Source organism: Alligator sinensis, unplaced genomic scaffold (assembly GCF_000455745.1).
Source record: "Alligator sinensis unplaced genomic scaffold, ASM45574v1 scaffold115_1, whole genome shotgun sequence".
In the NCBI taxonomy this organism is placed as follows: domain Eukaryota; kingdom Metazoa; phylum Chordata; order Crocodylia; family Alligatoridae; genus Alligator; species Alligator sinensis.
In genome coordinates this window covers 3,951,078-3,975,745 of record NW_005841895.1, presented here as the reverse complement: position 1 = coordinate 3,975,745, position 24,668 = coordinate 3,951,078, and the positions used below count along the sequence as shown (strand labels likewise).

At 42.9% G+C, this 24,668-nt stretch overlaps 1 protein-coding gene across 1 annotated transcript in view; it reads left to right on the top strand.

Moving 5' to 3' along the window:
* The window catches only part of LOC102383099 (formin-H-like), a 63,647-nt gene that overhangs the window by 20,460 nt on the left and 18,519 nt on the right, over window positions 1–24,668 (top strand). The window contains exons 4-8 of the mRNA XM_025197343.1: window positions 2,382–2,555; window positions 4,959–5,107; window positions 17,322–17,498; window positions 18,757–19,156; window positions 20,112–20,274. Coding sequence (XP_025053128.1) covers window positions 2,382–2,555; window positions 4,959–5,107; window positions 17,322–17,498; window positions 18,757–19,156; window positions 20,112–20,274 — 1,063 coding nt within the window. The remainder of the gene's footprint in view (window positions 1–2,381; window positions 2,556–4,958; window positions 5,108–17,321; window positions 17,499–18,756; window positions 19,157–20,111; window positions 20,275–24,668) is intronic.

The following is a 24,668-nucleotide window of genomic DNA, read 5'->3' as shown; positions in this document are numbered from 1 at the left end:
AAAAAAAAACAGAAAGGATAAGAAAAAGCGGGGGGGGGAGGGGGGCTGTAATGCATTCTGCAGTCCAATATACTGTCTGAATTAAAATTCACTGGAGAGAGTTGGTATTATATTTTATTTCTCTGTCTTTTAGACAAAAAGGACTATGGGATTAAAATTTTAGACACCCTCTATTGAGGAATTATAACCTTACAACTATGTAGAATGAACTTGAAGATATGAGAAGCCTATCTCATCTCTAAACACATGTGATTCATGACAAAAATATTTGATTTCAGTAGATACTGTTAGGGAACTGTTCTTAGTTTTTAAGTGCTAGCTAAGATTCATACATCATAACTATAATGATGTATTGTCAAAGGAAATTCTGAAAAAGTCATCATCTTATAATTGTCAGTTTGTAAAGTAAGGGAGAGGTTTTCAAAATGCCATTTAAGGTCAGTAGAACTAGTAGCTCCTAAATCCCTTATGCTTTGTTAAAAATCATTTCAAATTTATGACTTGCAAAGCATGAGGTAAAGCGTTAGGAACTCGGTTTCTAAAATATGTAATTATTTTCAAATTATAAATGAGATTTTTTGCTCTCAAAGTCTTTGAGGATTTATGAACCATGTACTATAATAACGTATCATGCCACTCTTTTACATTTCTTCCAAGAACATTGTTGGGTTTTTTTCCTAATTATTGTTCACTTTCTAGGTCATTCTGGTTTAAACTGACATAGATCCATTGATTCTCATGCAGTTTGTTCAATTAACATCAGCTGAGAATCTGGCACATTTTGTCTAAAGGTTTAATTTGAAGCAGAGAACGGACTGGCTGTTCTCAAATCATCCTGCCGTGATCCCACTCAGACTTAGTGACTTATTACAGTCGAAGAGAGAAATACCTCTCCAAAGAGGAGGAGGTCAGGCAGGGCCTCCTGCAGCCAGTGCTTTGGCCTCTGCTGGCAGATGCATGGTTCTCCTGGGTCCTTGGAGGGGGGTGCCTGCTGGGACCAGTAGGACCAGCACCATGGTGAGCAAGAGTTTGGGGCGCTGGTCATTGCTGGCAGAGGCTGGGCAGGAGTAGCAGGGTGCTAGGCATTGCTAGCAGGGGCAGGGGCTGGAGCAGCCCTGGTTCAGGGAGGTGGAGTGGGAAAGGAGGGAGCTGGCACTGGGCATGAAGCTTCTGGGCAGGGAAGGGGCTGACCAGGGATCAGAGTTTCCAAGGTGGCTGCCAGGTGCTGGCAGGTGGCTCTGGCTTCAACATGGCTGCCAATTGCTGCTGTGGCCACAGGGACACATGGCAGGGCTGAAGGGACTTGGAACTAACTTCAGTGCTAAGTGCACTAACTTTAGTCCCAAGTCCCTGCATGGGTAAACACCTGGCAAAATTTGATTAATGCGCATTACATTTAGTTGCGCTTATTTGCTTGTGTAGATGCTGCATGTGTAGATGTGTCTGGTGTAACAAAACTTCCTTGGTCATTTCTTTTTGTTTTGTACAATGAAAGCCAAAATTAAAGCCAGGGAAGGTTTGGGCCTGAGACTCATTTGGGCATGTCTCTTCTCTAGTCCAAATTCACCAAGTCCTGAGCAGTCAAATGTTGTTCCCACATCATCATGCCACAAAGTACTATGTGCTCAGAAGGGATTCACCTGTGGCATAGAGATTGGGATGAATTTATCCTTTAAAGGAATGAGAATAAGCTGATACTAGTATAAGTACCTTTAAATTCTTGGAAGTATGGGTCTTTGCCAGAATATCTACATTTGTTTTAAAAATATCACATTCTTAACTGAAGCAATTGCTTACCAGCTCCACCCCCCACATACCCTGCATTTGTATCTAAAACAGCAAACAATATGTTTCTCAAGCAGAAATTGATAATTGCTTTCAAAATAATATAATTTTAGAATATTTTTTCTAACAGAAATTATTGGCATGGTAGTTACCAGCCTCTCCTTATTTTAATATTAGAACATGGTTGATCTAACCAGTAATTAAAGCTTTAGTAACATGGTCATGCCATTAGCCTGTACAGCTGCTGCTGTAAAGAAAGTTCTTGCTCTGGTGACAGCATGTAGATGGCATGTGGAAAATTTCAAAGGAAATAATGCTTCAAAATGATAAATTGATGCATATTTATCAAAGAGAGATAAGGAAATAGCAGATACAATGAATATATATTTGTTTGGTAACTAAAATAAATACAACGCAGTGGCTAGATGATGGAAATGCTGTTCTTCTTGATTTTAATCATCAGCAAAATAGATACATTTTCTCAATTGTTTCTTTATCCAAGAACCAAATGGTCTTGCATGTTAATAGTGGGAAGGAGTCTCTAGTCCTCCAAAGGGAAAAGATGGTATCAAGTGATGAAAATCTCTCTCTTCCAGATTGATTTTAACACGAATACCATTTTTAACATTGAGAAAGGAACACTCAAGAAAAAATTCCCATTTTCACAAGTGAAATCATGTGAAGATGGTGAGGGGAAACACTTCAACATTGCATTTCATGGGCGTCCGGATTATATACTGGAAACAGTGTCTTTTGAAGATAAAAGAAAAGTAAGTTGTTATATGTTATAACCATTAATATTTATTATCATCTATTCAGTATTAAGGTAGTGCCAAAAATCCCTCTGCAACCCGGGAATTTGTTATACTCCTATGTTCTGCAAGTAGAGAAGTAGACATATATTACCACATATCCCAAATATTACCGGAAACTTGTGCCGTGGTTTAAACCTTGACTGCTTAGCGCGTGGCAGTGCAAGTGAAAGGCAGAATTTTGCTTCAGTTTAGCTATACAGATGTAACCCTTCCCCTGGGCACCAGTTGGCAGCAAGGAGGGCTGGGTTCACATTTCGGGGTACCCCATTAATTATACCAGTGGTTAAAGGCCCCACCCAAGAATCTGGGAGCACTAAATTTGCTGGGGCATCCCATATGAACAAAAACCCCTGCTCACAAGCAGTGTAAACACAAAAACCCAAATTTATAACAGAGACTAAAGCAAAAAAAAACTCAAAAGAAAATGCTTAATATAATTTTTAAAATACTATTAACTACAAAGCAAAGTCTATAGGTGGTACCTTCCATATGCAGGACGTCTGGGACTTGGGGCTCCCCAGTGGGTAGTTCCAGGGGCCTGCATCCCTATATCTGCCCTTCAGCAATGGGCTGGAGCAGGGGTTCCCACCAGAGTCCTCTGAGCTGCTCCTTTGGTTCGCTGCACTGGAGGGAGCTGCTTAAGAGTGTGGGTCCTTCTGCATTGCAAGGTGCTCTGTTGCTCCTGGAGAAGTGGTAGAGTGCTGACCCCCCCTTTCCACATGGTGGTTTTGAGGGGTTAACTGCGGCTTTCGTCAAGATGCTGCACCCCAAAATCCCTAGTCCCAATCCCAGCTCTGCTGGGCAGAAAACTGTGAAAAAACTTGGAGGAAAGATCAGGCCTATTTTGACTTGGGCCTGAACTACAGCTAGTGCCTGGCCACATTGCTCGGTTGGGACATAAACTGCAAAAGGGAGAAGAGGTGGCTCAGGCCTATCACGCTGGGCCTGAACTGGGCAGCAAAATCCAGCTAGGCCTATGGCAGCAGCCTGGACATGCACCACTCTCACCTGTACCGCTATGATGAAAAACTATATGCAACAACCGAAAGCACATACTTTACTGTTACACAGATATCTAAGGAGGCTCATTTAAAAGAGAAATGCTTCAATTCTGATGAGATTCCCAGATTTCCATGAATAAATTAGTGAATAAACCATTCTCCTTAATTCCACCTGTGTTTCTAATCACACCTCTTCAGTCTCCTTTGACTTTGTGGGGTTGTTGTAACTCATATCAAACATGTGTTTGCTGTTTGTTGCATCTTTTAATCTGTGAAGGAGCCAGCTTTCTACAGGAGCAGCTATTTTGGTTACAAAGAAGTCGCATCATGTTCTTTCAGGGAGATGTCCCTTTTACTGAAATCTTTTACTTGATTAAAAACTAAAATAAAGTAACAAAGTAAACTAAGTACATCGGTTTTCAAAGTTTTAAGGCAGGTTTCATTTTAAACTCTCCTGAAGTTTTGAGAGGTTTTTGGATAAAAGATTTTGACTTAAGCCCTTAGCGCAGTGGTTCCCAATCTCTTTTTTTGCTGTGACCCTAAATTGGCCACCAACAGGACCCTCACTAGGAGTAGTAGAGGGTCTTGTTGCTGTTTATTTCACAGTGAATTAAGCTAGATGGGAAAAGCACCCTTGTTCTAGAATAAGAGCACCTACGTATATTCCTAATAACAGCTACTGCACTTTAACTTCACACTCTGCTCCAATCTGCATTTACTTTCAAGGATACATAAGCCCTTATTTTCTCATATTTCTAGTCAGGTGTGTTTGATTGCATTCAGCTGAATAGGCGAGAAGCGTGGTGTTTGGAATGAAACCAAAGCTAATGGCATTTTACCTGGTTTGTGAATGGAGTTCTAGAAGATTTACAGAAAGCCTGACTATTACTTTCTACAATAGTTTTCATAGCTAATGTACAAAAAAATCTGTGTTTTATAATATGCCTTTTAGGAAGAGATTATCCTGTGCTTATGTCTACATGTTTAGGATGGGAGGTGTCAAACATATAGCCCACGGGCCAGATCTGGCCTGTGCAGCCTTATGATCTGTCCTGTGGACCATTTGTGTATGCCGGACTCAGTACCTAAGGCTGGTCCAGTAGGGCACAGCAGTAGGGTGCTCATCTGGCCCCTGGAGCTGGATGAGTTTGACACCCCTGGTTCAGGGATACAGGCATAAAAGCAGATCTCAATTGAGTGGTATCCATACTTATTTTTCAGCAGTTGATTTATCTTGTGTATGATGTTGTCTCATTTTATATATGGGTGAATAGAAATGCCCTCTCAGCCACCTGGCCTTTTTTAGAACTGACCTGATGTATAAAAAACACATGATCTACGGTCACTTACTTTACAGATATTGCACCTTATGGGCAAAATTGTTCAGAGCAGTTCATATGGGAGACCTGCAGAGTCCTACTTTGGCAGACCCACAGTATTTGATGTGATACATGAAGGACTTCTGGATTTGCAGGAAGATGGTTTGGCATCTGTGAAATGGGTGACGTACGGCATAGCATTTTTCTTCATAGTAGTACTTTGTCTCTCTCAGTTGTGGACTTTTTGTGGGTTCTGATATTTACTTAAAGCAAAGTTTTAACTTGTAGATCAAATAATGTTTTGGTTCACATTTACATTCAATTTGAGGGGATCAGTTTATTCTTAATGGGAGAGCAGAAAAGATAAGTTTTGTTATCAGCATCAAAATAACCCCTGATATAATGGGGCCCTGGCACATGGCTAGAACTCCTGGGTACTCCTACAATAGAAATTAATAATAATAATAGTTAGAGCCAAAGTGATTTTTAATGGGCGAGACTGGAGAGTTTCCTCCTCCTTCATTCTATACCATTTTTCCTCTCTCTACCTTCTCAATCACCTTATTTTTCAAACACTAATGTAATGAGATAAGACTGCTGTCAGAGTTGCTGGAGAAGGTAAGGGCACATCATAAGTTCTCTGTTAGAGAGCACTGTTTTCTCAAAGAGGGGAAAAAAATGGCTGTGCTGCAGCCCTTAATTATTCTCTCTCATTCTAAGATGCTGCTCAGATGACCAGCCAGGATCTGAATTGGTCTTTTACTTTAGAATTAGGAATAATTACACTCTAGGACCTAGATTGGCATGACCACATTATTTCCTACAAGCTAATAAACAGCTTGTTGCATATGATAATGGTGGTTATTCCCCGAGTTGTTTTTGAACTAGGGACCTAGCAGTGGAGGGTTTTTTTAGTTTGTCACCAGTTCTCTTATCTGCCTAGTGTGTTGTGGAGCTGTGCATTGCTCATGTTGTCAAATGATCAGGAGAGGAAAAAAACCCACATAGCAAAAGCTAATGAAAATATTTAACATTATAAATAGCTGCACATGGCAGTTAGCTCAAAAGAGCACACAAACCACAGGAAATTATTGTAATTGTTTTTAAAAGGCTACTACTCTATGTTTTGTAAATGGTATCCTTGGGAGTCTCTCTGGATTTGTTATCTTTCTGCATTTAACACGTTTGCTAACAAACAAAAATTGATTTTTATTTATCTTGCAAAGCAAAGTCCTGGTTGTTTTCCACTTGATATTAATCCTCTTTTTTTGGCAAAGTAAATAATGGCAGAGACACCCTGAGATCCGATTAAGCCATAAGTTCCCAGTTTAAAGGAAGGAGAGATCAATATAATTGCCAGCTCCATTAAACAATTCTTATCACTTTGACTGTGCATGTGGGCATAAAGGTAATTTATATTTTATGTTTAATTCTTCCAGAGCAGCTAAGCTTGTTTAAATTCCTCATATAACATTTTAATCAACCAGCCACACCTTGAAGACAGAGGAGAGGAAAAAAAAGCTCTGATGAAACCAAAGTGTTGAAGTGGGGGGAGGATGGGATAAAGATCAATAACCCTGAAGAGAAAGGAAAGGGCAGCTAGCTATAAAGACAAAACACCCTTGCCACGGCGGGGTCCTGCAGGAGGGCCGTGATCTCCTTAAGGCCCCCCTCTCCGTGTCAAGTTGGCCCAAGGGGCACCCTCTATTTCTTGCCCGCCACGTCTTTTACGGTCTAAATTGGTTGGGAGGCTGCCTTATGCCCTCTTGGACATGTCTCTATGTTTATTCAGACCCCTCGTGGGTCTTGTCCTGTAAGTGGGTGCTTCGGGGTGCCCTAGCCTTATGGGCAGGGGGGGGGGGGGCTGTAATGCATTCTGCAGTCCAATATACTGTCTGAATTAAAATTCACTGGAGAGAGTTGGTATTATATTTTATTTCTCTGTCTTTTAGACAAAAAGGACTATGGGATTAAAATTTTAGACACCCTCTATTGAGGAATTATAACCTTACAACTATGTAGAATGAACTTGAAGATATGAGAAGCCTATCTCATCTCTAAACACATGTGATTCATGACAAAAATATTTGATTTCAGTAGATACTGTTAGGGAACTGTTCTTAGTTTTTAAGTGCTAGCTAAGATTCATACATCATAACTATAATGATGTATTGTCAAAGGAAATTCTGAAAAAGTCATCATCTTATAATTGTCAGTTTGTAAAGTAAGGGAGAGGTTTTCAAAATGCCATTTAAGGTCAGTAGAACTAGTAGCTCCTAAATCCCTTATGCTTTGTTAAAAATCATTTCAAATTTATGACTTGCAAAGCATGAGGTAAAGCGTTAGGAACTCGGTTTCTAAAATATGTAATTATTTTCAAATTATAAATGAGATTTTTTGCTCTCAAAGTCTTTGAGGATTTATGAACCATGTACTATAATAACGTATCATGCCACTCTTTTACATTTCTTCCAAGAACATTGTTGGGTTTTTTTCCTAATTATTGTTCACTTTCTAGGTCATTCTGGTTTAAACTGACATAGATCCATTGATTCTCATGCAGTTTGTTCAATTAACATCAGCTGAGAATCTGGCACATTTTGTCTAAAGGTTTAATTTGAAGCAGAGAACGGACTGGCTGTTCTCAAATCATCCTGCCGTGATCCCACTCAGACTTAGTGACTTATTACAGTCGAAGAGAGAAATACCTCTCCAAAGAGGAGGAGGTCAGGCAGGGCCTCCTGCAGCCAGTGCTTTGGCCTCTGCTGGCAGATGCATGGTTCTCCTGGGTCCTTGGAGGGGGGTGCCTGCTGGGACCAGTAGGACCAGCACCATGGTGAGCAAGAGTTTGGGGCGCTGGTCATTGCTGGCAGAGGCTGGGCAGGAGTAGCAGGGTGCTAGGCATTGCTAGCAGGGGCAGGGGCTGGAGCAGCCCTGGTTCAGGGAGGTGGAGTGGGAAAGGAGGGAGCTGGCACTGGGCATGAAGCTTCTGGGCAGGGAAGGGGCTGACCAGGGATCAGAGTTTCCAAGGTGGCTGCCAGGTGCTGGCAGGTGGCTCTGGCTTCAACATGGCTGCCAATTGCTGCTGTGGCCACAGGGACACATGGCAGGGCTGAAGGGACTTGGAACTAACTTCAGTGCTAAGTGCACTAACTTTAGTCCCAAGTCCCTGCATGGGTAAACACCTGGCAAAATTTGATTAATGCGCATTACATTTAGTTGCGCTTATTTGCTTGTGTAGATGCTGCATGTGTAGATGTGTCTGGTGTAACAAAACTTCCTTGGTCATTTCTTTTTGTTTTGTACAATGAAAGCCAAAATTAAAGCCAGGGAAGGTTTGGGCCTGAGACTCATTTGGGCATGTCTCTTCTCTAGTCCAAATTCACCAAGTCCTGAGCAGTCAAATGTTGTTCCCACATCATCATGCCACAAAGTACTATGTGCTCAGAAGGGATTCACCTGTGGCATAGAGATTGGGATGAATTTATCCTTTAAAGGAATGAGAATAAGCTGATACTAGTATAAGTACCTTTAAATTCTTGGAAGTATGGGTCTTTGCCAGAATATCTACATTTGTTTTAAAAATATCACATTCTTAACTGAAGCAATTGCTTACCAGCTCCACCCCCCACATACCCTGCATTTGTATCTAAAACAGCAAACAATATGTTTCTCAAGCAGAAATTGATAATTGCTTTCAAAATAATATAATTTTAGAATATTTTTTCTAACAGAAATTATTGGCATGGTAGTTACCAGCCTCTCCTTATTTTAATATTAGAACATGGTTGATCTAACCAGTAATTAAAGCTTTAGTAACATGGTCATGCCATTAGCCTGTACAGCTGCTGCTGTAAAGAAAGTTCTTGCTCTGGTGACAGCATGTAGATGGCATGTGGAAAATTTCAAAGGAAATAATGCTTCAAAATGATAAATTGATGCATATTTATCAAAGAGAGATAAGGAAATAGCAGATACAATGAATATATATTTGTTTGGTAACTAAAATAAATACAACGCAGTGGCTAGATGATGGAAATGCTGTTCTTCTTGATTTTAATCATCAGCAAAATAGATACATTTTCTCAATTGTTTCTTTATCCAAGAACCAAATGGTCTTGCATGTTAATAGTGGGAAGGAGTCTCTAGTCCTCCAAAGGGAAAAGATGGTATCAAGTGATGAAAATCTCTCTCTTCCAGATTGATTTTAACACGAATACCATTTTTAACATTGAGAAAGGAACACTCAAGAAAAAATTCCCATTTTCACAAGTGAAATCATGTGAAGATGGTGAGGGGAAACACTTCAACATTGCATTTCATGGGCGTCCGGATTATATACTGGAAACAGTGTCTTTTGAAGATAAAAGAAAAGTAAGTTGTTATATGTTATAACCATTAATATTTATTATCATCTATTCAGTATTAAGGTAGTGCCAAAAATCCCTCTGCAACCCGGGAATTTGTTATACTCCTATGTTCTGCAAGTAGAGAAGTAGACATATATTACCACATATCCCAAATATTACCGGAAACTTGTGCCGTGGTTTAAACCTTGACTGCTTAGCGCGTGGCAGTGCAAGTGAAAGGCAGAATTTTGCTTCAGTTTAGCTATACAGATGTAACCCTTCCCCTGGGCACCAGTTGGCAGCAAGGAGGGCTGGGTTCACATTTCGGGGTACCCCATTAATTATACCAGTGGTTAAAGGCCCCACCCAAGAATCTGGGAGCACTAAATTTGCTGGGGCATCCCATATGAACAAAAACCCCTGCTCACAAGCAGTGTAAACACAAAAACCCAAATTTATAACAGAGACTAAAGCAAAAAAAAACTCAAAAGAAAATGCTTAATATAATTTTTAAAATACTATTAACTACAAAGCAAAGTCTATAGGTGGTACCTTCCATATGCAGGACGTCTGGGACTTGGGGCTCCCCAGTGGGTAGTTCCAGGGGCCTGCATCCCTATATCTGCCCTTCAGCAATGGGCTGGAGCAGGGGTTCCCACCAGAGTCCTCTGAGCTGCTCCTTTGGTTCGCTGCACTGGAGGGAGCTGCTTAAGAGTGTGGGTCCTTCTGCATTGCAAGGTGCTCTGTTGCTCCTGGAGAAGTGGTAGAGTGCTGACCCCCCCTTTCCACATGGTGGTTTTGAGGGGTTAACTGCGGCTTTCGTCAAGATGCTGCACCCCAAAATCCCTAGTCCCAATCCCAGCTCTGCTGGGCAGAAAACTGTGAAAAAACTTGGAGGAAAGATCAGGCCTATTTTGACTTGGGCCTGAACTACAGCTAGTGCCTGGCCACATTGCTCGGTTGGGACATAAACTGCAAAAGGGAGAAGAGGTGGCTCAGGCCTATCACGCTGGGCCTGAACTGGGCAGCAAAATCCAGCTAGGCCTATGGCAGCAGCCTGGACATGCACCACTCTCACCTGTACCGCTATGATGAAAAACTATATGCAACAACCGAAAGCACATACTTTACTGTTACACAGATATCTAAGGAGGCTCATTTAAAAGAGAAATGCTTCAATTCTGATGAGATTCCCAGATTTCCATGAATAAATTAGTGAATAAACCATTCTCCTTAATTCCACCTGTGTTTCTAATCACACCTCTTCAGTCTCCTTTGACTTTGTGGGGTTGTTGTAACTCATATCAAACATGTGTTTGCTGTTTGTTGCATCTTTTAATCTGTGAAGGAGCCAGCTTTCTACAGGAGCAGCTATTTTGGTTACAAAGAAGTCGCATCATGTTCTTTCAGGGAGATGTCCCTTTTACTGAAATCTTTTACTTGATTAAAAACTAAAATAAAGTAACAAAGTAAACTAAGTACATCGGTTTTCAAAGTTTTAAGGCAGGTTTCATTTTAAACTCTCCTGAAGTTTTGAGAGGTTTTTGGATAAAAGATTTTGACTTAAGCCCTTAGCGCAGTGGTTCCCAATCTCTTTTTTTGCTGTGACCCTAAATTGGCCACCAACAGGACCCTCACTAGGAGTAGTAGAGGGTCTTGTTGCTGTTTATTTCACAGTGAATTAAGCTAGATGGGAAAAGCACCCTTGTTCTAGAATAAGAGCACCTACGTATATTCCTAATAACAGCTACTGCACTTTAACTTCACACTCTGCTCCAATCTGCATTTACTTTCAAGGATACATAAGCCCTTATTTTCTCATATTTCTAGTCAGGTGTGTTTGATTGCATTCAGCTGAATAGGCGAGAAGCGTGGTGTTTGGAATGAAACCAAAGCTAATGGCATTTTACCTGGTTTGTGAATGGAGTTCTAGAAGATTTACAGAAAGCCTGACTATTACTTTCTACAATAGTTTTCATAGCTAATGTACAAAAAAATCTGTGTTTTATAATATGCCTTTTAGGAAGAGATTATCCTGTGCTTATGTCTACATGTTTAGGATGGGAGGTGTCAAACATATAGCCCACGGGCCAGATCTGGCCTGTGCAGCCTTATGATCTGTCCTGTGGACCATTTGTGTATGCCGGACTCAGTACCTAAGGCTGGTCCAGTAGGGCACAGCAGTAGGGTGCTCATCTGGCCCCTGGAGCTGGATGAGTTTGACACCCCTGGTTCAGGGATACAGGCATAAAAGCAGATCTCAATTGAGTGGTATCCATACTTATTTTTCAGCAGTTGATTTATCTTGTGTATGATGTTGTCTCATTTTATATATGGGTGAATAGAAATGCCCTCTCAGCCACCTGGCCTTTTTTAGAACTGACCTGATGTATAAAAAACACATGATCTACGGTCACTTACTTTACAGATATTGCACCTTATGGGCAAAATTGTTCAGAGCAGTTCATATGGGAGACCTGCAGAGTCCTACTTTGGCAGACCCACAGTATTTGATGTGATACATGAAGGACTTCTGGATTTGCAGGAAGATGGTTTGGCATCTGTGAAATGGGTGACGTACGGCATAGCATTTTTCTTCATAGTAGTACTTTGTCTCTCTCAGTTGTGGACTTTTTGTGGGTTCTGATATTTACTTAAAGCAAAGTTTTAACTTGTAGATCAAATAATGTTTTGGTTCACATTTACATTCAATTTGAGGGGATCAGTTTATTCTTAATGGGAGAGCAGAAAAGATAAGTTTTGTTATCAGCATCAAAATAACCCCTGATATAATGGGGCCCTGGCACATGGCTAGAACTCCTGGGTACTCCTACAATAGAAATTAATAATAATAATAGTTAGAGCCAAAGTGATTTTTAATGGGCGAGACTGGAGAGTTTCCTCCTCCTTCATTCTATACCATTTTTCCTCTCTCTACCTTCTCAATCACCTTATTTTTCAAACACTAATGTAATGAGATAAGACTGCTGTCAGAGTTGCTGGAGAAGGTAAGGGCACATCATAAGTTCTCTGTTAGAGAGCACTGTTTTCTCAAAGAGGGGAAAAAAATGGCTGTGCTGCAGCCCTTAATTATTCTCTCTCATTCTAAGATGCTGCTCAGATGACCAGCCAGGATCTGAATTGGTCTTTTACTTTAGAATTAGGAATAATTACACTCTAGGACCTAGATTGGCATGACCACATTATTTCCTACAAGCTAATAAACAGCTTGTTGCATATGATAATGGTGGTTATTCCCCGAGTTGTTTTTGAACTAGGGACCTAGCAGTGGAGGGTTTTTTTAGTTTGTCACCAGTTCTCTTATCTGCCTAGTGTGTTGTGGAGCTGTGCATTGCTCATGTTGTCAAATGATCAGGAGAGGAAAAAAACCCACATAGCAAAAGCTAATGAAAATATTTAACATTATAAATAGCTGCACATGGCAGTTAGCTCAAAAGAGCACACAAACCACAGGAAATTATTGTAATTGTTTTTAAAAGGCTACTACTCTATGTTTTGTAAATGGTATCCTTGGGAGTCTCTCTGGATTTGTTATCTTTCTGCATTTAACACGTTTGCTAACAAACAAAAATTGATTTTTATTTATCTTGCAAAGCAAAGTCCTGGTTGTTTTCCACTTGATATTAATCCTCTTTTTTTGGCAAAGTAAATAATGGCAGAGACACCCTGAGATCCGATTAAGCCATAAGTTCCCAGTTTAAAGGAAGGAGAGATCAATATAATTGCCAGCTCCATTAAACAATTCTTATCACTTTGACTGTGCATGTGGGCATAAAGGTAATTTATATTTTATGTTTAATTCTTCCAGAGCAGCTAAGCTTGTTTAAATTCCTCATATAACATTTTAATCAACCAGCCACACCTTGAAGACAGAGGAGAGGAAAAAAAAGCTCTGATGAAACCAAAGTGTTGAAGTGGGGGGAGGATGGGATAAAGATCAATAACCCTGAAGAGAAAGGAAAGGGCAGCTAGCTATAAAGACAAAACACCCTTGCCACGGCGGGGTCCTGCAGGAGGGCCGTGATCTCCTTAAGGCCCCCCTCTCCGTGTCAAGTTGGCCCAAGGGGCACCCTCTATTTCTTGCCCGCCACGTCTTTTACGGTCTAAATTGGTTGGGAGGCTGCCTTATGCCCTCTTGGACATGTCTCTATGTTTATTCAGACCCCTCGTGGGTCTTGTCCTGTAAGTGGGTGCTTCGGGGTGCCCTAGCCTTATGGGCTATGCGTGGCTCCAACCACCCCCGATACCACGCCCCAAGCCTCGCAGATGGAATTGACGTTGGTCTGTCTCTCTGTCTATATTCACGCTCGTCTCTCAGGTCTTCTCTGTTGTGTTGCCCCCTCCTGGGGCTCTCCGAGCCCACTCGGGGCCTTTTCTGTATGGTGGCCCTCTCTCTGGGCCTTTTCTGTCCAGGGACCCTTTCTCTGGGGCCTTCCACCCCCGATACCACGCCCCAAGCCTCGCAGATGGAATTGACGTTGGTCTGTCTCTCTGTCTATATTCACGCTCGTCTCTCAGGTCTTCTCTGTTGTGTTGCCCCCTCCTGGGGCTCTCCGAGCCCACTCGGGGCCTTTTCTGTATGGTGGCCCTCTCTCTGGGCCTTTTCTGTCCAGGGACCCTTTCTCTGGGGCCTTCCCTTGCACTGCTGCCCTCTCTCTGGGCCTTCTCAAGTGCTGCCCCCTTTCTGGGGCTCGTCACGCCCGCACTGGGGCTTCTCAGTATAACAGCCCCCTCTCAGGGCTGTCCAGTAAGCTGTCCCCTTCTCTGGGGCTTTATGTGCCCATACTAGGGCTTCTCAAAAGTGCCCCTCTCTAGGGCTTGCTATGCCCGCACTGGGGCTTCTCAAATGCCCCCTCTCTGGGGTTGGGGTCCAAGCACCTCATAAGCTGTGCCCTCCTGGGCGCCGGGGTCCTCACACTCCGCTGTGAGGCCCCTTTGAGAATACTGTGCACTCACTGGCACTGGGGTCCCCACGCCGCTGGGGGTTCCCCCTGAGAATACCGCACCCTCACTGGTGCTAGGGCCCCACACCAGTGTGGGTCCCTATGAGGCCTCCTCCAACCCCTAATAGCCTCACCCAAACCACCAGTGTAATATCAAAACCAAACAGAAACTCGAGCCTCTTGGCTATAACCTAAACATAAGCCACCTGGCTATAACAACATTGCTTGGACCTCTTAGCACTGCCATCCTTTACTCTGCTAGAGCAGTTCCTGCAGTCAGGCTTCCCCTCATATCACTACTCCTGCCTCTCTGGCTACTGGCACCAGCGTGGCCTCAGCCCTGGGCTTTATAGGAGCCAGGCCCTGCCTCCTACAGGCAGCTGACCGCTGGCAGGTGTGGGTCATTTGCTCCTTCCAGTTGCCCTGGCAACCCACAGGTGGACTCCTATTCCCTGCTAGGGCTCTTTTCCCCAACAGTTTCCGCCCTTTAGGAGCAGGGCACCTCAGTGCTCTTCGACAACCCTGATACATGTACATGCATAGTGAACCCACAAGATTGTTACTAAGTATAGGACCCTCATTTTGTACAGAGTAGCAATATCCTTGAAGACCCAATCAGTGTGGGGGCCAGGGACAGAAGTTACATATAAACAGGTTTAAGTGATCAGAAACTAGTTCAAATCTGTAACACAACAGAAGTTCAGTGCACTTAAACTGCTTTCAACATGGCCCAAACTGGTTTAAGATATACCTGGTTGGATGTAGTATCAGACTGAACTGATTTGGGTCAAATTAGTTTATGGAACTTCTGTCCTAGATCCCTTTCCAATTCAAGTTAACTCTCAGTCCCCCAGCATCCTAGGATGCTTTGCCAGCCCTGGGTTGTGTTGTCTGCTCCAGTGGAACAGGGTTGGCCTTGCCCCTATGCTCCCTAGGCAGAGCCCTATTGCTGCTCCAGCTGGCTGAGAAGGAAGGTGGGGAACCTGGCTCTGGACCTCAGCTGGGGTCTGCCTGGCAGGGGCAGAGAAGCCCCTGATAGGCTTTTCTCTGCTCTCCACTTGAGTGGGGGGAATGGCCAGACCCTGGCCCAGGCTGGCACACTAAAATGGAGAGGAGGGATGGGGGTTTAAGCCTCCTCCCCCATGCTTGATCAGGGAGCAGGAGAAAGCTCCTTGGGCCTGCACTGTTCAATTTCTTTCTTAGAGACTTGGAAGAGGGGGTGAAAAGCAGCCTGTTTAAATTCACAGATGACACCAAGATTTGCGGTGAGGTGGGCATGCTAGAAAGGAGGGACAGGATACAGCTGGACCTGGACAGGTTGCAGGGGTGGGCGAATGAGAATAGGATGGGATTCAATACTGACAAGTGCAAGGTGCTGCACTTGGGCAGTAAGAACCAGCAGCATACCTATAGGCTGGGGAACTCCCTTCTTGAAAGCACAGTGTCAGAAAGAGATCTTGGAGTCATTATCGATTCCAAAATGAACATGGGCCACCAATGCGTGGACACGGTCAGTAGGGCTAACCGCACCTTGTCATGCATCCATAGATGCATCACAAGCAGGGCCAAGGAGGTGATCCTCCTCCTCTATGCGACACTGGTCAGGCCACAGTTGGAGTACTGCATCCAGTTCTGGGTGCTGCACCTCAGGAGGGATGTGGACAGCACTGAGAGGGTCCAAAGAAGGGTCACTTGCATGATCCGGGGACAGCAGGGCAGACCCTATGAGGAGAGGATACGGGACCTTAACCTGTTCAGCCTTCATAAAAGAAGGCTGAGAGGGGACCTGGTGGCCATCTATAAACTTACTAGTGGGGACCAGCAGGGAATGGGGGAGACCTTGTTCCCCTGAGTGCCTCCCAGAGTAACAAGGAATAACGGCCATAAGTTGTTAGAGAGTAGGTTCAGACTAGACATTAGAAGGCACTACTTCACAGTCAGAGCGGCTAGGATCTAGAACCAACTTCCAAGGGAAATGGTGCTGGCTCCTACCCTGGGGGTCTTTAAGAGGAGGCTTGATGATTACCTAGCTGGGGTCATTTGAGCCCAGTTTTCTCTCCTGCCCAGGGCAGGGGGTCGGGCTAGATGGTTTGCAAAGTCCCTTCCGACCCTACATCTATGAATCTATGAATCTATAAAGCCTGGCAGAGGCCGCTCCGCCCTTTCCAGGCAGGGGTCCCGTGTAGGTAGGAGAGGGGGTTTAAACCATTGCCTAAAGAAGCTTGCAATGGTAAGAGAAAGGGTAGGAGACATGGAAGGGCGAAGACAAGGTAAGAGAAAGGGTAGGAGACACAGAAGGGCGAAGACACTTCCACAGAGCCACAATACAGGTGTTCAGCTGAGTTCTGATTTACAATTCATGTCACCTGATTCCCTTTCCACAAGATATACTGCTTTTAGTTTTAATGACCTGTCTATCCTCCTCCTGCGTAATAACTACTTGCCTTCATTCACTCCTGTAGTTTCTCTTCTCTACACCAATGAGGAGATGGTTCCAAGCTTGAGAAAGGGGAAGTGAGGTATGCAATCTAAATTTAGAGCAGGGGAATTTGAATCTCCTATTGCAGTAAAGTCTACAGGTCAAGTGTGGAGCCTCATTGTGACAGGTACTCTGTTCACACGCAGTAACTGACAGTCCCTGCCACAAAGAGCTTCCAATTTAAGACATAAAATATACCAGGTAGACAGGAAAAATAAGGAAGTTAAAATAGTAATGGGGAAAGCATGGGGAGTGGTGGGAGTAACACAGGCAGGTGGATGAATACAATTCTTAGCTACTCGGGCGGATCACCTGGGGCTGAATTCTGGTTCTGTTGGTGTCTCGCTGTAACAGGAGGCACAGCAGTCCCTTTCTGTGCCTCGGTTTACTTATGCACCAGATAGAAATGAAAGCCGTCCTGACTACTTCAGTGTTAAACTTAATTCTTGAAAGCTGGTAAGGTATTTGGTGATCCCTGGACAAAAGGTATCAAAGGGGTGTGAAGACTCATTAGTAAGTGAGAATTTCTTTGGCTGCTGAAGGCAAAAGGCTACTCCTAATAACTGGGAGGTGAAGAATGCACTTATCTCTCCGTTCCTTGTCCTTTAGATACTTGGTACGGCTACGTGAAGGAGAATTGAGTTTATACTGCGTTGGCCACAGTGGAGAAGACAAGAATGTGGCCACTGTAGCAAAAACGATTCATTTGTCAGGTGGCAATGTCAGCGTCTATAAAGAGAATGAATGCAGTACCTTTACAGTCCAGACCAAAGAACACAATTATTTGTAAGTATAGGTAACAAATAATAATTTCTGAAAGCAGAGCAATTAAAGTTAAGGTCAAACACCAATGTGTCTAGTTGTCCCAGGAGAAGCAGAAAACCCAGGAGATTTTAAACCATTTAGATAACACCAGACCTGGCGTGAAACGATTGGATACATGAACCATATAAACAACTTTCAGAGTTTTGTGAAATAAATCCAATGTCTACATTTAAATACTGCTAGGAAACACTGGCAAGTTGTCACTTCAGGGGCCTGGAACGATGAATCATTCACTGGCTAAGTTAGACATTATGAGGAGTTTCTGACTAGCTCATGCACTGAACATGAAGGTAATACTTCAGGGACCATTCACTTCCCTCAGGAGGAAAGGAGGAATCATGATACAATTGCAGCTCAGAGTCAATATATGGCAAAGCTTCAACTGTTTAGACACCTAACCAATTAACTGTCTGAAAAGGTCAGATGCAGCAGAGCTGGTTTCCTTTGACAAAACTGTCCAACATCATTCTTCTTAACAAAGAGATAGTTGTTACATTAGTTGGCAAGTTATTTACACCAGTGGTTCCCAACCTTTTTTATACTGCGGACTGGCAAACTCACTCAAAGAATTTTGGTGGACCAGGTATAGAAACACTTTAATTTGCATATTTAAATTTAATTAGCATATCTCCATTTAATTTTTATGTGGGGTGGGGTTGCAAGGATTGGATTGGGTTGCAGGCACAGCCGTGGGCACCGGAGGATCCTGTAGGGGACGGGGCTGCACAGGAGGTGGCCTGGGGACACCCAGCTGGGGCTGCCCAGGAAGAAGGGGCTCTGCTGCCTTCCCTAGGAGCAAGCAGCAGAGCCGCCTCCCTGTCCTCCACTCCAGATTTTTTCCAGCCCACATCCACCCAATCCCAGCCAGGGGTGGGCCTGGGGGGTCCTGTCTGGCTTGGCGCAGGCCCCAGTACCTGCTGCATGGGCAGTGCCTCGCTGGGTGCGGCCATAGCGGTGGGAGTGGGATGGGGCACATGGAGCTGGCTGCCTCACCACCCAGGTTTAACCCCACGTGTAACTGCCTGCAATGGAAGCTGCTTGACAGATGGGAGTCCAAGATGGGGCAGGGAGGCAGGAGCCTGCAGCCGAGGGTGGGCAGGGAGCTCGACAGCCACGACCCAGCAGCCAACCCTTCACGGCCTGGTACTGGGCTGTGGCCCAGTGGCTGGGAACCTCTCATTTACACTACCTTGTGTTTATATATGTTCTTAAATTTTAGGTTTCGAATACCATTCACTGTCCAGAATAGCATGGCAGAGGATGTTAGCAAACTCCAGAATGAATGGGTATCACTCATTGGAAGGTATTGCCAGCTGTGGAAGAATTGTTCACAAGCCGAGGAGGGCTTTGACGAAGGTGGCTCAGAAGATGAATATCAGGAACTTGTGTTTCTGAATGAGCAGGCAGAAGCCCTCAGTCTCACTGTGGGTTCTGTAGAAGCTGTGGAGAATAAGTCTTCAGCTCCTCAATCAACTCCCTCAACATCATCATCATCTAGTCAACCTCCCACAGTGAAGGCAGGGATCCCACCCCCACCTGCCTTCCCTCCGCCCTTCAGCCGCTCCCCAGCACTGAAAAGAACAAAAGCTTTTCATTGGGATGTTGTTCCTCAGGACAAGGTGAGGAACAACTACTAGTTGGGTCAGGAGGGACAGACTTAAAACATGTAATGGGGTGTAGTTAGGCAACTACATTGCAAGCATAGTTATCAGAGTAGAACATGAAAATGAAGTGAGTAGGCACAAAAGGAACAGTGACTCAAGCTATGGAAGGGGTTGGACTAGGTGGCACTTGAGGCCTTTTTCAACCTTGTAGTTATGAGAAAAGAGCCTGATTGTCCATCTGCTCCCACCCAGTTCAAGGCACCCAGTTTGCAAGCAGATTTGTAGCAAATATTCAAGTGTATTTGTTGTGCAGTCGTATGCACAAGTTGTTGGATGCCAAGTTTGGTGGCATGTCTGGCAATAAACATACTTGAACAGGGGTAAACCTGAGAATTGTTATAGGAGAGGATTTGAGGGAATAAGTAGGGGTCACAGTGCACGCCAGGAACCTAATAGCATCTTGCAGTCCACCTGCTCTGCTGTCTCTGTCACACTCGACAGAGAACATGATTTTTCTTCCCACTGTCACAAATGGTGGCTGCCCTTGTTTCCCTAAATATAGCGCAGACATTTTTTGCTGTAGCACCCAAAGTACTCCAGAGGAAATTCTGCTGTAATAGTTTGCTTTTTGGGCACATCCAGGATATAAAAGTTTTATACAGAAATTAAAGACCAAGAAAAAGACCCGTTAAGCTACTTATTTCAGAAATGGAGTGGAGAGTCATAGTGGGAATCTAGTTTCATAACAGGAGAAGAACACTTTAACATTAGGCTGAATGTTAAAGTGTTGAGGCTGAAAACCGCAGCACTATACTCTTCACTCCCTTAGATGTAGTACTAAGGCAGACTCTGACAATGAACTAATGTAAGAAAACTCTTTTACCTTGCTAATTTTTTCCCTCTATTTGAGAAAAACTAAGCATATATATATATACACACACACATACACACACACATTTTTTTTTTTTAGATTCAGAGATCGATCTGGGCATCATGTGATCACCACAAGAGAAAATTAGATGTGTCTAGACTCTATGACCAGTTTCAGATGCAGGATGTGCTGGTATCATCAGGCAACGAACCTTCAGTGAATCGGGGCATTATGTTAAATAAAAAAATTGCGCACAACTTCAGTAAGTGTAATAACAACAGCTGCATATTCGTATTCTGAAAACAAGAGATGACAAGTCTGTGCATGTATTTAAACAATCTCATGGCTAAATAAGAACATTTTGTTTGGAAGTGTCTATATAGCAAATTTAATATTCTTCTGGCTCATTTGTAAAAGTGGACCTCAAGGTCAAGTTTCTCTATATTTGGGCTGCATAAATAACAATTCAAAGAACTTCTTACCTTTCTGAGGTATAGTTAGAAGAAATGGGGTAAAATAAAAAAAGGAGGAATGTGGGCTGAATATCAGGAAAATCTTCCTGACTGTTTGATCCACTAGGGTGTGAAATAGTTTCCCCAGAAAAGTGGCTTTAAGCCCAATGTTGTAGATGCTTGAAAATAAACTAGACAAAATGGGTGAACACGAGCTGCAAAGGACAACTGTACACTGAGAAAGGGGTTGAGTGGATAACCCCTTTTTCATCTTTGCTTTCCAGTCTAGTGTCATGCTTGCTGATATGCTGTTCTGCTTTAAGAAGCGTTTTCTATGGGTCAGAAATTAGCTTTAAAAGTCCCAAGAATGAACTTGTTTGCTGTTGCTTAGCATTTACTTCCAGAATCTAGCTGTCTGCAAAAGGTGATGGTATATTTATTTATGGCAGATTTTCACCCTCTTTTGTGCAAACAGCAGTTATAGGTCAACTAGTAGAGTCCCTTACTATCTTACAAGAGGGACATATGGGGGTCAGACTTAGAGTCCAAGGTTCTCATTTACTTTAAATAGAACAATTTAATAAGACAATTTATAGTGTTCGTAGTGTTTTGAAAAGGGAAGATTACAACCTATGGCCAATATTACTCACATGCCAGTCTCCAAACATAGCTACAATGTACTTGTACTGTCCCAAAGTGCCAGTGCATGATACATACTGTTTCCTTCTCATGCTGAGTTTAAAATATCTTCACAGGGAGAGCTGGGCTGATATAATTTAATGGCCATTGGGTTATTGATAAATCTCTGTCAGCTCCTGCGGCGCTGTCACCTTTTTTCTATGTAGGCACAGATATGTTAAACCTACTGATGTGAATTATTACCCTGAATGACTGGTCATCAGCTGGTGCTGTCTGCTTTGCATCTGGGGTACCATTTATTGGTTCTGCAGGAGGGTTAACATGGAATCAGTTCACAGATCTAATGAAACAGTTCAGTGGATAATCTTGACCTAACTCATAAAATGATGAGAAACTCTTTCAATTAGTCTAATGAGGAGTGATAGTATAAGAGTATCAAGAGTAATTGTTCTTCAAAGACTATTTTGATTTTCTAATAAGCTGAGATGATTTGCCAAAAAAATTATACAACCTAGCACTGTTTAAAGAAATGTTACCTCCGTAAAGGATCTGGGGCAATTGCATTTTTGAAGATGTAATGATTTCACCTTTATGAATATTGATAAGAAAGAGCACATTGTGAAAGGCTCATAAAGTTTTAATTGGGACATGTGGATTGAAATAACCTGTTGGAATTATGGCATCCACTGACTAATAGTTGGAAGTATTTAAATGAGTGATCGGAAAGTGCTGTTATGAATAAAAGACATCATCTAACAGCATCTAACAGTTTTTTTAATCTTCTAAATTATTCCAGTTTCTCTTAGGAAATCACCCACTTCTAGTGTGCAGAGAGAGCCATTTTCCTATTGCACTTGCTTTTTGTTGTAACTATTTTCATTGATCCAATGTCCTTTTCTTAAGGACTGTGTTATAGCAAATACGTTTTATAAGGGACTTTACATAGATTGAAAGTTAAATTGATACTAAAAGGGAAGTTTGATTGATCCTATATGTGCTAGAAACCATGGCTCTTAAATAATCTAGTTATTCACTAAGTTAAAAAAAGCTGAATTAAAAAAATGAGTAGTTTTCAACAACAACAAAAAAGGTAAAGATGGAAGATGGGAATGACTTGGAAGAAAAATAACTAAAATCAAACCCAAAGCAAGGCCAGTATAACCAAAAATTAATAAAATAAAACCGTTAGCTACTTCACTTTTCTTGCAGAAGAAACACATTACCCTGCCTACATGTCTCAGTAATATAGTGACAGGAGAAGTAATTTTAAGACAGTCAAAGAAATGTCTGGGAGCCAATGAAAATTTGTGGTAGTGAAAGAATGTGTGATCTAAAAGGTAAGTGATTGGCTTAGGAGTCAGAGAAACAGACTCTGCAACATGGCCTTTGGTATGTCTCGCACAATACGGTTTCCCACGGCATTATCATAACAAGCTGAGGAAATGCATAGAGATACTGTAAGGAACTATACTGTAAGGTGAATCTATAAGTGGTTGGATCATCGTGCTTAATGAGTAGTCATCCCTGTCTATTTGGAGGAGGTATCAAGAGGGATTCCCAGGTTCCTGTCCTGAGTCTGGTTTTGTTTAATATTATCATTAAGGCTAGGGACAGAAGCCTGAGCCTGAATTCATTCAATCTTTGCAGGTTAGTCTAACCTGGCTAGGCTAAACTGGTTTGTAAGTGTACAGACATCCCCTGTGGATTAGGAAATTCAGGCACTTGCCTGCAGTGGCTCTCCCTTTTCTTCCACAGTGTGGTGCAGAGCAGAGCATGGCCAGGCACCAGCAGGATGCTCTGCTCTAAGTGGACTCTGTTCTGTCTGCCTTTGTCCTGTCTACCTTACACAGACCCCTCTCAGCATTAGGTAGGATACCACATGCAGGTTACAGTCTGTGCTGTGAGAGAGAGGGAGAGGGGATCCCTGTTTGAGCAGTGAGCAGTGGGGATGGAGGGGCACGGGAAAGCCAGGTAGATGCTACTGTGCCTGCAAGTCTCTGCTGGAGCTCCAGCATGGAGCAGAGAGGAGGGACCAGCTCAGTTTTCTGGAGCAGAGAGCCTATCCCAGAGAGCATGCTGGGATGCTGGGGGACTCTGATTTCACTTAAACCGGGAAGGGGTCTGGGACAGACATTACATAAACTGGTTTGACCCACATCAGTTAAGTCTGATACTACATTCAACCAGGTTCATCTCAGACCAGTTTCAGCCATTTTCAAACTTGTTTATGTGCACTAAATGTCTTGTTCTGTTACAGGTTTAAACCAGTTTCTGATCACTTCAACCGGTTTATGTGTAATGTCTGTCCCTAGCCTAATTTTTTGGATAATGGGATTAGGTGCTTAGTAAAATTTGTGTAAGACACAAAATTTGGTAGAGCTGCAGACACTCTGGAGAGTGACCTGGATAGACTGGAAAAAAATGGTCTGCAACTAATCAGAGGAGGTTCAACAGACATAAATGCAAAGTCCTGCTCTTGGGACAGAATAATTGCATGCACAAATACAGACTGGGGAATGCCTGGGACCTGGTGGTTATAGTAGACCGTAAGCTGAATATGAGCCAACAAGGTGCTCTTGTTGGAAAAAGGCCAACAGGATACTTGGTTGTATTAACAGGAATGTCATTTGCAAATCAAAGGAAGTGATTCTTCTGCTGTATTCAGCACTCCTCACCTGGAGTACTATGGCCACTTTTTGGGCCCCACACTTCAAAAAGGATGTGAACGAATTAGAAAGAGTCTAGTGGAGAGCAACAAAAATGATTAGAGGTCTGGGAAGTATGACTTATAAAGAAAGACTGAAAGATCTAGGGTTATTTAGTCTGGAAAAGAGAAGGCTGAAAGGGGATTTGATAACAGTCTTCAAGTACCTGAAAGGTAATTAAAAAGAAGATGGAGATGGGCTTTTCTCTATGGCCACAGGGGACAGGACGAGGAACAATGGCCTCAAACTGTGCCAGAGGAAATTTAGGTCAGAGGTTAGGAGGAACTTTCTGCCTATGAGTCAAGCACTGGAACAAGCTGCCTAGAGAAATGGTAGGGGTTGGACAGACACTTGGCTGGGTTGGTTTATTCAGGGATAATCCTTTCTTGAGCAAGGGACTGGATTAGATGATCTTTTGAGATCCCTTCCATCCTTACTTTCTTTTGATACTATGTCAGTTCACCTTGTCAACTTCAGTTTTCTCATAAATGAAATAGGGATTATTTTTCCTCTGTTTAGATTCTGGGATCCAGTTCATTATAACATTTAGAAGTCTCCTTCATCTTCCTCCCTTTTCCTTCTATTTCTATATCTTTTTTCCCCCCTTGGCTCTGTGGCAGTTGTGACTGCCCAATCTGGTAGTTATTTTGGAGGGAACTAGCTCAAAATGATAGAACTTGACCTGTGCTGGGAAGCAGATTGATAATTTGTGTTCCTCTTTTGTAGTTTCTTATGAGGTTCATCTGTGCATGTAATTTTTCTTCATATTGCTGAAAGTATAGCAAGTAGTGCCATCCTAAATTGAATTTCAAGAAATCTTTGCACATTAGGGGCAGTCCTTCCAGGAGCATTATACAGCA